At 36.5% G+C, this 13,252-nt stretch overlaps 2 protein-coding genes across 3 annotated transcripts; both read left to right on the top strand.

Annotated features, from left to right (window-relative positions):
* The first annotated feature begins 1,199 nt into the window (after positions 1–1,199).
* LOC140157357 (dnaJ homolog subfamily C member 28-like) lies at positions 1,200–4,843 on the top strand. The gene is made up of 2 exons (XM_072180527.1): positions 1,200–1,320; positions 2,636–4,843. The coding sequence occupies exon 2, from the start codon at positions 2,636–2,638 to the stop codon at positions 3,821–3,823; it is 1,188 nt and encodes a 395-aa protein (XP_072036628.1). The 5' UTR covers positions 1,200–1,320; the 3' UTR covers positions 3,824–4,843.
* A 134-nt stretch (positions 4,844–4,977) lies between these two features.
* Positions 4,978–10,955, top strand: LOC140157359 (uncharacterized). Of its 2 annotated transcripts, XM_072180528.1 has the most exons (5): positions 4,978–5,402; positions 6,180–6,231; positions 6,641–6,663; positions 7,543–7,737; positions 10,075–10,955. In XM_072180528.1, the coding sequence occupies exons 1-5, from the start codon at positions 5,289–5,291 to the stop codon at positions 10,279–10,281; spliced, it is 591 nt and encodes a 196-aa protein (XP_072036629.1). In that variant the 5' UTR covers positions 4,978–5,288; the 3' UTR covers positions 10,282–10,955. The 2 variants fall into 2 exon arrangements, with proteins under 2 accessions (XP_072036629.1, XP_072036630.1); XM_072180529.1 differs by lacking the exons at positions 6,180–6,231; positions 6,641–6,663.
* Positions 10,956–13,252: the final 2,297 nt, after the last annotated feature.

Below are 13,252 nucleotides of genomic sequence, written 5' to 3'. Positions count from 1 at the left end.
AATTAAATGTTAAAATCGAGGCCTACTAGTGTATTTAAAAATTTCGAATTAAATATAACAATCGCAAAATAAATTTTAAATCTGCCAATTTGATATTAAATCTGAATTAATTAATTATAAATTAAAATTCGCAGATTTGATATTTAATTCGCAGATTTAATATTAAATCGGTGAATTAAATATCAAATCGGTGAATTAAATATTAAATATGCGAATTCAATGTTAAATTCGCGAATTGAATATTAAATTCTTGGCTTCTTCTATTAAATTCTAAACTTTATCCATCTATATGGCGGTTGTACGGTGTTCTCCCATCAAGCTATTAATAGAACTCGGTGCAGATGTTTGTACACGCTGCAGCGCGGTACATCTCTTTTCACCTGAATTTACGATTTTGTTGCCACTTTTACTGGCACAGGGCCTCATAAAACTGACTCCACTGCAGAAGACTGCAGAAAGCTGCAGCTGAATTTGGTACCATCACAAAGATTAACCTTTTCTGATTGTGCCTGTATAAGTTTTAAGGCGGGAATCAACGGGAATCTAATCTTTCGAGATCAAATTTGTTAAAATGTAATTTTTCCTTAGTTTCGAGGACGTTTAAGCCAAAATATTTAATTCCCTGAAGGTTTTCACATTCTTCATATCATATTGTTATATTCTACAAATAGTTTCTCAAATAGCTGTGAAAACACAGATGAATCAGAAATGTCAAAACAAAATGATAGAATTTTACCCCCAAATCATGATTTTTCTCATAAGAAGTAGATTGTGTCAATTTCGCGTGTTTATTATAAAAAATACCACCTTTAAGAACAAACCAGTGGGGAAATATTTTCAGAAAATATTCTTAGGTTCATTATCTTTCCAAATGGCATAAAAAAAATTCGAACATTGAAAGTCACTAAAGTAGGGTTTTGGCACACTTTGACTTTGGCCTGGCCCACTGTGCGTCGTTCCGATGCATGTGTTGTGCGAGTGCGTAACCGTCGATCTTCCTTGGCGAAAGGTCGTCAGCAGAGTTCATACTCCACCACTGCGCGACGAGGGGTTGGTATTTGACTAATAAGGTAACGCGTTTATCCAAGCGCAACAACAAACGCTTTACCTAATTGGCTAAAAACGAATCGCTTACGCTCAGCTATGTAGTCGATTCAGTTGAAAGGTCAAACCAGTTGAAAGGTCATTTAAAGGTCTGGAGTCCATACAACAACACGGACAACAACAACAGAACCTGAGAGTACCAAAATGAAAATGAATGTCAGAATGCTACTTTCTGTAGAATAGTCAGAAACTCTGGTTGTATCAGCACTAAAAACAGTAAGTTTGCCAGGAAGCTTGTCGATTCAAAGTGCATTTCGTGATCTCCGAATTTTCCACAAAATTTGTATTAATAATATCACAAAATTGTTTTGATATCAGCAGGACATTCCTCGTATTAAAGCCATATTATAACATTTTCATACAAAATCGATTAGCATTTCTTTGCCATAAAATGTTAGTTTTTACTGTCAGATATATCCCCTTTTATTTTTGAGCCGAACAACTACGGCAGAGCAAAGAAAATTGGAATTTACTACCAGCGCATATGTCGCCAATACGTACCACTCCTTCGGTCATGTTATGGTACGGCCCTTTGTTGTGTAGATCACCGTCGCGCACGCCGTGTACGTACTGTGTGTTATGAACATCGTGTATGCGTTCGACTAATAATTCCATCGTAATAATAAAACGCTGATTCGGCGTTTTATTCAAAATCTCGGATTTTGACCAAACTACAGCACCTAGAGTCTTGATTTTTTCAGGGTATATTGGTTTAATAAAGTACAATATAATCGTGTAAAAAATCAGTGAGGGCGTCCTCCTCAGCAAATGTTATAATATGGCTTTAATTCAAAATGCAATTTGGTGTATAAAAATAGTACTGTGCAAATGATGTTGCTTTCTGATCCCTTAATATTAAATGGCTATGTCTTAGTTAGAAGTTAAGGAGAAAAAGAAAATGTGAAGGGGCTGTGCAATAATTATGTGTACCCGGGGTGGTGAATCTCAAAGTGGTCTGCCAAAAATCGTTTGTAACCCCCCCTTTCGATGTGCCAAAAATCCTTTGCCCCCCCCCCTTTGACGTGCCAAAAAGCCTTTGCCCGCCCTCCCTCTTGACGTGCCAAAAAATCTTTGCCCCCCCCCTTTACACACTAAGATTTTGGGGACCCCTAATTTATAACCTTAAATTGTCTTATCATATAATGCGAGTAAAATGCGAGTGTAGCGAGCAGGAAATGTTGCATATTTGAACGTGTTCCTAATGTTTTCCTACACCTTTTTAGGGCGTAATATAGAAACGATGCCAAAATATCTGTGCCAAAAATCGCTTCCCCCCCCCTTTCGACCTGCCAAAAAATGCTTGCCCCCCCTTTTGGCCTGCCAAAAAATCTTTGCCCCCCCCCTATAATTCACCACCCCGGGGGTACACATAATTATTGCACCACCCCTAAAGGGATCAATTTCTAGCCTCCATATTAAGACCTAAAGTTAGACCTGGTCTAACTGTTTTGTGCATGGACTGTAGAGTCTTAATGACTGCATCATAGTAGACTTGTAATAATTGAAATTTCATATACTTGAATCTTTTCAGATGGCTGCCTCACATCTGTCATTGTGCAGATCCACTCCTGCAATAATTCATCCGTACAGAAGACATTGGACTGCCCTGGGGTTGACTTCATTTAGAACTGTAAATGTGCAGGTTCCTTTGGTCTTGCAAGGTGTGACATTATTCAGGACAACATCAACCCAGCCGTTTCACAAAGCAAAACATTTGAAACTTTGTTTCAGACTATTAGAGGTCCAAGAGGATTGTACTCTAACTGAAGCTAAAGAAGCTTATCTTCAACTTGCAAAGAAATACCACCCTGATGGCCAAGCTAAAATGGCAAATCCTCAAAGTTTTTCAGAACTTAAAGAAGCATACCAAACTGTGTGCATGCACCTGCAAAAGGAAGAGTCAAGTGTCCAGGACACAGGTGACGAAGAAATTGATGTAAAACACACCGCTCCACAACATAGACAGTTTCTTGCTTTTGAAGGCATTGGAACTGGTACACCTATTCAGAGAGAAAAGCAATATCAAGCATACAGAGCGCTACGAGCTGCTAACTTGGCAATGGATCATAAAGTTGAGAAGCTTGCCTATCAAGATGAAAGTGCACTTGTGGTGAAAGACAAAAAAGCTGCCCAAAAGATCAAGACAACTAATACGTTAGATAGGATGGTGGAAGATCTTGTACAGAAATCAATGGCTGATGGTGATTTTGACAACTTGCCAGGTAGTGGGAAACCATTGCCTGATAGAACTCACTACTGTCCATTCATTGATATCAATCAACATAATCTAAACCAGGTGATGGTCAACAATGGGTATGTACCCGAATGGATTCGTATGGAGAAGGAAATTAGGTTTGATCTGCAGGACATGAAAGAAGCTTTACTTAAAGAAAGACTAAAACTTGGTCCAGAACCATTGAATAAATACAATGAAAACAAGTGGAAAGGTCTTATTGATGCTTTTGCTGCAGACATCGCAAGCATTAACAAGAAGATTGATCACCTTAATTTAATAGTGCCAATCATAAGGTTACAGATGGTTCACTTCAAGGTAGAAAAAGAACTTGATAAGGTAGTAAAACAGTATGATGAGGTGAAACCAGATGAAACTGAGCAAGAATCTGGGTCAACCGGAGTAGATGGGACAGGAAATGGAAAATTGTATCAACTATTTGAGAAACTTAGTGAGAAGATTGGTTCCAGGATCATGCAACTATGATAACTTTATTGAAAAGACCCGCCTTTTTGCATGATTTTGCAGTGTCCATAGTCTAGTATTGATGATGCTGACACATGTAATATAATAGTATGTGGTATCATTACTATTATATAAAAACAAAGGTACCGTACATTCTTTTTGTGATCATAAAAAAATCACAGGAAAGAACTTTCTTTGAAATATTCCACTTTTAATACATGTACATACTGATCGACCCTTGTATCTACAGGGTTACCATTTTCAATCATCATATTTTTCACAAGTAGTATTGTAAGGAAAATCCAACTTCATACCTGAACACAGCAAACTTGTACAACTGTTGTGATACCAAGCTTGACATATTTTCTTTTTCATTGAAAACATTTTTAAAAATAACCATTTCCAAACCACACAAATATTGGATATTCATAAAGTTCATTTGAAGCTCAAGTGCTCTTGTTAAGCATCAGGATGTCAACTTATATCCAATTCAGGAATATTTGCTTGTGTGGTGTCTATCAACTTTAAATAATTTGATTTTGGACTTCGAAGTTTAAATCCTGTCACTAGAGACCTCAAAAACAACATACTGGGGGCGGCTAGATGAGCAAGATATTATCAAACATTTCTTCAAAAGCGTATTCTCTAGGCTTTCGTGTTGGACCCTCGATACACAAGATTCGGTTTAACGCATGTTATAAGAAAATTTTAGACAAGGAAAAGTCATCTAATAATCTATCAAAGTTAATGATTTCATTTGCTCAGTATAGGCCTATAGGATATCTTTTCCACCTTAGTCCTCATTTTAATGCAATGAAAAGGTGCCTTATACCAATTTATGCAAATAGAAATCCCAACATAAAATTAAGAAAATGTTTAACCCAGTGGCAATTTGTAATACCACGAACATTGCATCCATCATTTTGTGACCATTAAAAACACGGGATATTACTAAGTATTGTAACAGAGGGGAGGCTAAAATATCCATGATGTTTTTGAGAGAACCAGTTACAATAAAAAGTTTGACGTGTCATATTGCAATTTGTTGTATGTATTTTGTTTCTTTATATTTTGCATAACATTGACCGAAGAATTAGTCAAGTTGGATAGCAAAACAATTGTACAAGTTCCCTCAGCTAGCAGCATTTTAAAATAACAAAGGAACTTTTTGGACACCCTATAATACAGAAACAGAAACTAAAAGATTACGATTTATACAATACTAAAACAATGATATTAAGAACGGGATAAATAGCGGCATACAAACTGAAAATAAAACAAAAGATCATATAACAGGTCTGCATGTAACTTGATATATCATTAATTGGCCTTGATCTTGTAAGTTGAATAATTTTTCCATCCGTACCAAATAAAACTTTTCTACTTCCCACTTTACATGCTTTATATCAACTGAACGTTTGAGAAATAGTACACAGGGTAGTTATCTATAGTCCCGGTCTATAGTATACATCTATGTTCTTTCACAATGGTGAGTATCAACGACTCAGCTTCAATACCGATGGATACATTGCCGCCACAAGAACCATTTGCCCCACAAGCAAGTCAACCTGCTTCTCATCCTTCTCATTCTCCCGCACCGGTAAGTGGAATAAAACGACATATTTTGAACATGATCAGCATGATAATGCTCGAGAGCCCCGGTATCATGACTCATGAGGGAAACATATCCCGGGAAACATATCAATTTGGAAGCAAAAAGTAACCTTTTCCACAAAATTTGCAATTTAAAAAGATAATTGGCCATTGCTCATTAAAATGAGGCTAGTATATATTTTATGGACAATATAAGTGTGCTCTTTCATTTAATGACATAAAATTTGACAAATATTGTAAAGGAACACTTGGCTGCGAGGTTTTGACTTTTAAAACCTACATTTTGGTCAAAAATATTATACTTGGACAGGTCGTTCACAGATTTACCACATTCGCCTTGCTACATGTATAAACATTGAAAAAGTGTTTTTAGGGGGAAGTGTTATCTTTCGTTCGATATAAAAAGATTTTGATTAGATGAAAGGAACACTTGATGTTTTGACAAAAACCAATAACCGGGCCAATAACAGATGCCTATTTTCCACTAAATCTCACGTATACACAGCTCTTATGATGCTATGCACTCAACCTTGTAGTATAAGCACAGACTGCGTAGTGGCTCGGAAATATCTGTCTACTCGGGGGTATCGTGGTGGAAACCGTGCGTAGATGCATTTGTAAGAGGATCATTTTGTAGCCAAACCTCATGGTATAGATGTTTCGGTGGAATAAAGTAGGGAACCATCGTGAACAAAACTGACAGAGCTTTTTAAACTTGCTACTTTCTTTGCGTTTTTTTTTTTTTGTGGACATTGTTTTCAAGGTTGCAAAACATGGCAATGCTTCCAGTGGGGATGATGATGCAACCTCTGTTGGTAAGTTAATGGCGCGTGATCAGATTGTGGTCATTGTAACACATGATGTTTTCTTCCTCATATTGAGGCCATTGATCACCCAAACATTCTTATTCCAAATTGCTCCAGCGATTTGGATTCTAGAAGCAATTAATGTATATCCCAGTGTTACACTGTCAAATAAATATTACTCAAATTTGACTAAAAGGGTTAAATGTCAACATAGTAGTACTCAGATTGAGTCTAGTATTCATATTGAGTCACTTAGTAGGCCTACACAACGTTAATTAACTGAATTTTGATGAATTTTTACGGTGTTTTGGTTCAGGAAATCGTTGGACCTTTAATCTAAAAGATATTATTAGTATATCATTGACAAAAAAATGACAAAACTTTAATACAAATGTTTGTTTTGTTCCACTATACACAGGCATAGACTTTGACGACGGAACTGTAAGTATTGTTCCTGAAAACTTAAAAGGTGAATTTGTCATTTCAATGACGTAGCGTCATGGTGCACGCGGGGACACGTTCCCTCCATCAGATTCAAAATTCGACAAATGCTATCTAGATAAAAATTACCAGAAAGTATCCTCTACCCCTCAGTCAAACCATACAAAATGTATTCCGCTCATCACAGGGATTCCGAAAGAAAGAGTATAGTTTGACCGATCTCCGAAGTACAGTTATAGGCAAAATGGTCAAATATCAAACTTAAGCTGAGTTCCATAAAGCTGTCACATATTCAAAATGCTTCGATTTTGATCAAACAAAATAGTTTTAACGCATTAAAGCCATAATGTACGATTTCCGTCAAATCTTTAATTTGTTATGCTATACTTCAAATGCTGAAATATTACCAGTTATAATTGTCGCATGTCGTGAAGGGTTTCTGTCCATTTGGAGAAGAAATAACAAGGTCAAGTGAAAGAAACCCTAATGGTAATTTTGGCTAAAGTCATACAAATATGACTTTATGTCGAACTTCGCTATGTTGACCTACAAAGACAACATATTTGGCCGATTCCATTTGGTACAAGTTGGGACACGTGTAAATATTATAAATATGCAACAACAAAAATCGGGTTTGAAAAAAGTTAACCAATTTCATATTTTAAGATCGTACATTAAGGCTTTAATTAAAAGTGCGGTAACTTCTTACATTTTTTGGAAAGGAAATTATTCAATTCAAGGAATCTAAATAACATAGTAATTGGTGTAAAAGCAACAATTTTGGAGAAAATCACAAAAAAACAACACATTTTTGCCACAATTTGCCTCCAAGGGTTTGTCATTACTTATTCACTTCGTTTTCTTTTTGCTGCCAATCAGGGTGCGACTAATGTGAAAAAGTTAAAACTGAGAGTCAATGGCTTCATTGACTTGTCTGGTATCATCTCCAACGTCGCAGTTTTAGTTCTACTTCTGGGACAACAGACGCACAACAAGTTCTTTATACCTCTGGTGGTCTTTATAGTATTGGCTATCAGTCTTCAGATTATACTTGCTTTTATTCTCATTATTAGGGTAAGCAAAATGATAACTTGCAAACATTTCATCAACAATTCTCGCTTGTTATTTTATTTTTGAATACATATTATGTCATTTAAAATAATAATCCAAGAAAGGTTGAAACCATGGACATGGTAAAGTGCTCAACCAAGAAGGGAGCTTAACTCTCTTCACGCGGGTGTCGACTGCAGACGACATGTTTAAAAAAAATCAAAAATTTCAGAAATGTAAATTTTCATGACCATATTTGGAATCAGCATGAAAAATGCATTAAAATGAGTACAAACAAGCCTAGTATTGTTTCAGTAGTTCTTAAGATAGCTTCAAAACTTCAACTTTTTCCTTTGAAGCGCATGGCTAGCACGCAGATCATTAATAGGCCTACATGATAAAAGTTAGATGACCCTGCTACATTAGTTTTACAGAACTGTTTCGTAAGGGCCGTAGCCCTCACTAGCACTCCTCAGAAACTTTAATAGTGCACACAGTTTCTGAGGAGTGAGGGCTACGGCCCTTACGAAACAGTTCTGTAAAACTAATGTAGTAGGGTCATCTAAGTTTTATCCCCGGTTTTATCATGTATTATGTCATTTATGTATCTTTTATATAGTTTTATAGCTATTTAATTTTTACCATTTCACAATAAAAACATCAAACCAGACATATGATGCAAATGGAATTCCCTAACAGACACCAATAACGGCATGATCCTCGGATCACGCGTCAAACACATAATTTATAAATATTGCAAATACACTACGCAAAAAAAGTTTCTTTATGGTTAGGAAATTAAACCTAAAAAAAAATAAAATCTAGCGACTAATTTTTGTACGTTTGCTAAATAATCGCATGCAGGGGATTGTCCTGCGCATTTTGACACCTCAATCACTACCCTACGACACTCCTGAGAAAAGATATGAAAGTTTAAGTATAAACACGAGGTCGAAAAATAAGAATTGCAATAAGGCCTATTCAAGTTTTCAGCATAAAAGAACACAAAAAACAACAAACATGCAGATAACATTTTTTGTAACTTGCTGAGCACATTTCAGGCATCATACTGCCGCTTCCAACTTTACTTGGGATTAATCTCTTTCCTACTCTTTCTTTACCAGTCTTTCAGTACTTTGTGTGTCCACCGTTGGCTTCCCTTACAGCAGCCACGCGGCGTCTCATGCTCCTAATAAGGCGTCGAATGTTACCTTGCTCATCTCTTGAGCTGATCCCAAAGGTTCTCCAAGGGTTAAGATCAGGGGTTCTGGAGGGCCACTTAAGTGTCTCAATTCCTTCTGCTTCCAGGAATGCAGCTGTCCTGGCTGCAGTAATGACCTGTTTTGAATCCCTTTTCTAAACCCATCTCTCAAAACGTAAATGTCTTAGTACCCACTCACCTTTGCCTTTGATCATTCATCTGCACAATATGCAAAGGCTTATCCAACATGCATCAAGGAAAATGCTTTAAATTCAAAGTGAAAAGGCGGGAATAATGAAACCGTCTTAGATCAGTGAATCAGCTCTAAAACCATTGACATGATTGAATAGGCTTCTTTGCCATTTTTATTTGTCAACCTCTTGGTACTTTTAAAACATTTATATCTTTTCTCAGGAGTGTCGTAGGGACTAGTGATTGAGGTGTCAAAATGCGCAGGACAATACCCCGCATGCGATTATTTAGCAAACGTACAAAATTAGTTGCTAGATTTTAATAGCCGGTAAAATTCGTAACAATAAAGAAACTTTTTTTGCGTTGTTTACAAAATCAAATGTAATTTATATTTAAATATCAAATATTTATACGCTCTGCCTAAGGGATTAAACACTTTATTCAAAATATTCTAACTATCAGTAAAAAGTTGTTATTTGGCTCCTGTTTTGCAGTTGAGCACTTTGAAACTCAGAGTAACGACTACCTATTCTGGAAGGTCTGTTCTTTGAATTTTTATACGCTCTCCGTTTTAGGGTTTGGGCACTTAAATCAAAAGATATTCTAAATGTGAGTAAAAAGATGTTATTTCGCTCCTGTTTTGTAATTGAGCAGTTCCTGACTATCTCTGATAGACAGACGGACTCTGGGATAGACTTTGGCAGTGTTGACACCATGGAATGTATATTCATTCACATTCCAAAGAGATTGTAGTCCCTCCAAAGCATTTCATCGTGTAGTCTGACGATTGCCTTCCAGGCATGAAACCTAGAGTAGCGACTACCTATTCTGGAAGGTCTGTTCATCTGTTCTTTAAATTTGCATACGCTCTCCCATTTAAGGATCATTGAGCACTTTATTCAATTATATTTTATTTAATTTTTAGTTTGATATTTGTTACCCTTTATTCTTACGTGTGTGTTTTATAGAATTCGTTTATTCAAGCATCTCATGACGAATATCCCGAAACGCCTGAAGAAATGGAAAAACTCAAGAACAAATCACGTGATCTGTTGACGACATCCACAATTCTGCTCATGGTGATATCCGTATTTAATGTGTTTATTGTCGCATTTGCTGGAGTTGCACATGATTCAGGCACAGCTTTAACATCATCGACAACAAGTGCTACCTAAAATTATTTCTTCAATAAAAAAGATACTCTGATAAAAATGCAAAACATGGATACTTGATAAATAAACTGGCCTCAAAAAGAAACTTCAATTCAAGGCGTGTGAATGTGGTCCCGGAAGCTGTTCCGTGTCAGTGCATTTTACTGTTGTGTCAGTTGGACAACTGCTTGGTTACTGACATGTGTTTAGAGTAGAGTATTGAAGCTATCCTGTGTGTAATTTTTGTACATGTACAGGCAAATAATTGGAACCCAACAAAAGAAATCTGTTGGGCTGTGAATTTTGGTCAAGGAAGGTGTTCCATGACAGTGCATTTTGCTGTTGTGTCAGTTGGACCACTGTTTGGTTACTGACATGTGTTTAGAGTAGAGTATTAAAGTAATCCTGTGTGCAATTTTTGTTCATTTTTATGGAGAGGATTTTAAGATATGACCTTGTGAAAAATTATAAGTTTCTTTTTGAGGCCAGCTTATATTAAGCACTGCAATGAAACTTCTCTCTATTCTTCTATTCTTTCATTTTAACACGTTTGTAAATTGAATCACCATTGTTTCATAACCAATAATAGATATGACATTTGCAACGAAAGTATTTAATTATAATTATTATACGTATATCTTTTTAAGCTTGTTTGGGTAACATTATGTGCGAATTTTATTACAAAATTGTGTTCTGTTCTTTTTTTTATTAAATCAGCCAGTTTATTCTCATTAATTACATATACAAAGATAAATAATGATACATGAATAAAATAAATATAGCAACAATAAAATACATATAAAGTAGTACAAACTGGCAGTGAAAAATCTAGGACACGGAGATACCCGACCAGCGAGTCTCCGGCAAGATAAAATATTTATAAAAAAAAAAAAAAACAATTGTTAAAAGACATTATAGTTTAAACAGTGGTGGATCAATCCATGATGGTTCGGATTTGGAACAATATAAACTAAAAGATGTGCACAGGACGATTTTCATAAGATTATTCCGAACGTTCTTAAAAGTTTGAGTTGTACCAGAGAGATGTATAAGGGACTTAAGAGTAGATGTGTTTTCAGGAGATAGGTAACCTCTACTACCAATTTCAAAAGCATGAATATTGACTTTGAGCCCCTTTTCGGTAAGATCATTAACAAGACTTGCATATTTGTCGAGTTTCCTCTGATGGGCATTAACAATGTTTGTTTCGAAGGGTATGGTTAACTCAATAATACAAATCTTGCTGAGATGAGGCCAATGAATGACAAGATCAGGGCGCTGGGAGGTAGGAAGAACATCAGGTGGAACTGTTGTGACTGTTTCTCCTTTTTTACCTCCGAGATCAGCATAAACATGATAGTCATTAGTATTGTCAGAGTTCTTAAAAAGAGACACCAAATAGTTCAAAACCGAATCATGGCGCCATGTGTACCTTCCTTGATCAAGTTTTGTTTTGCAAAAGTTCAACACATGATGGAGAGTTTGGCTGTTTTGACACAAAGGGCATTTGACATTATTAGCTGATCTTAGGCGCCACCTCCCCAAGTTGGTCAATGTAGGGAGGGAATCTGTGGCTGCGTTGAGCGCAAATTGTAAGACACCACGTGGAAGCGCATACATTATATGTTTCCAAGTAAAACAATTCTGTTCTAAGTGAATAAGCTGGAGAAACCGGCCTTGAACCAGCAATTCTTTAACTTTAGAATTCCACAGGTTACGGATTTCATCAGTGACAAACTCTTTGATCTTACCAACAATACCTTTTTTTTGTGGGCACTGGATTGCTACGGGTCGGATTATTTTCCAGAGCTTTAACAGCTTCATTGTACAAGTTCTGACTATAATGAATTATGGAAAATTTACGAGAAAATGATTCTTCTCTAGCCAGCTTTGATACCAACGCATCCTGAACTCTTGAGTCGAAGCTTCTTTTAAGATGCACAAACTTAGAAGCATGACCTTCTTTATACAGCTGGGAAATGCTGCGAATTTCGAGCGAACCAGAAGAGTAAAGACCAGCCAAGGTACCCGGTCTAGGGATCTGCAGCCATTTTTTGACAAATGAGTTGCAGAGGGCATCTAGTTTAGGAAGGTCAGACCCGTTGAGTTCATGGACCGTAAGGTGGTATCTAAGCGATGGTAGAAGGTACCTTATATAAATGGCAAATTTAAACTCATTTCTGATCAATGTACTATCAATATTCTCCAGTCTTTGTTTGAGAATGTTGTGCGTTTCAGAGAACACTTCAGCTGGTTTCCCCAGCTTAGTTACAAGAGCACCAAGATACTTATGGTTGGTATCATGAAGAGTTTCAATTTCCGCATCACCAACTTTGAACATGATTGGTTGAAAACTACCATTAACAATTGAAAGAGATTTACACTTTGATGGCTTAAGGGTTAGACCCAGTTTTGTTATAATATCATCAATGTTCCGAAGGATCCTCTGATGGGTATCTCTCCTTCGAGTGGCAAGATTGAAATCGTCAGCAAATGGATTAACAATATGGCGAACATTTGAGGCCTTATTAAGTAAATAACCATGCCTCTCTTCCGATTTAATGTAGTCAATGATTGGGTTGAAGGTAAGGAGAAATATAAGAGGAGATAATGGATCTCCTTGAAACACGCCCCGTTTGAATTGGAATAATTCAGAGGACCAGTTTGGAGTAACAACTTGACCTTTAAGATTACCATAAAGGTTAGAGATATAAGTGACTATTTCTTCCGGAAAGCTGTTGCACTTAAGCGTATGAGAAATAACATCATGTGAAACAGACCCAAAAGCATCCTTGAGATCAAACCAGGTAAGGTGAACTGTTTTCTGAGCAAGTCTGGCGTGACGCATAATTTCAGAGACAACAAATGTGTGATCTATTGTCCCACTGATATGCTTCAAGAAAGCTTTTTGTAATTCAATGTCAAGGAGTTCGTTATCCTTGATGAAACGATCGAATCTATCAGCCAATCAGACATTTTAGTGTAAAATTGGGTT

This window comes from Amphiura filiformis, chromosome 7, assembly GCF_039555335.1.
Source record: "Amphiura filiformis chromosome 7, Afil_fr2py, whole genome shotgun sequence".
Classification (NCBI taxonomy): domain Eukaryota; kingdom Metazoa; phylum Echinodermata; class Ophiuroidea; order Amphilepidida; family Amphiuridae; genus Amphiura; species Amphiura filiformis.
Note: the sequence above shows the minus strand (reverse complement) of the source record. Positions and strands in the feature narration are given on the sequence as shown.

What these genes read in the sequence shown, in the direction of transcription:
- LOC140157357 (XM_072180527.1), top strand. Translation starts at nt 2,636, where the DNA reads ATGGCTGCCTCACATCTGTCATTGTGCAGATCCACTCCTGCAATAATT.
- LOC140157359 (XM_072180528.1), top strand. Translation starts at nt 5,289, where the DNA reads ATGGTGAGTATCAACGACTCAGCTTCAATACCGATGGATACATTGCCG. An exon ending in TGATGATGCAACCTCTGTTG is followed by an intron (nt 6,232 to 6,640) that starts GTAAGTTAATGG and finishes CACTATACACAG; the next exon opens with GCATAGACTTTGACGACGGA. An exon ending in TAGACTTTGACGACGGAACT is followed by an intron (nt 6,664 to 7,542) that starts GTAAGTATTGTT and finishes GCTGCCAATCAG; the next exon opens with GGTGCGACTAATGTGAAAAA.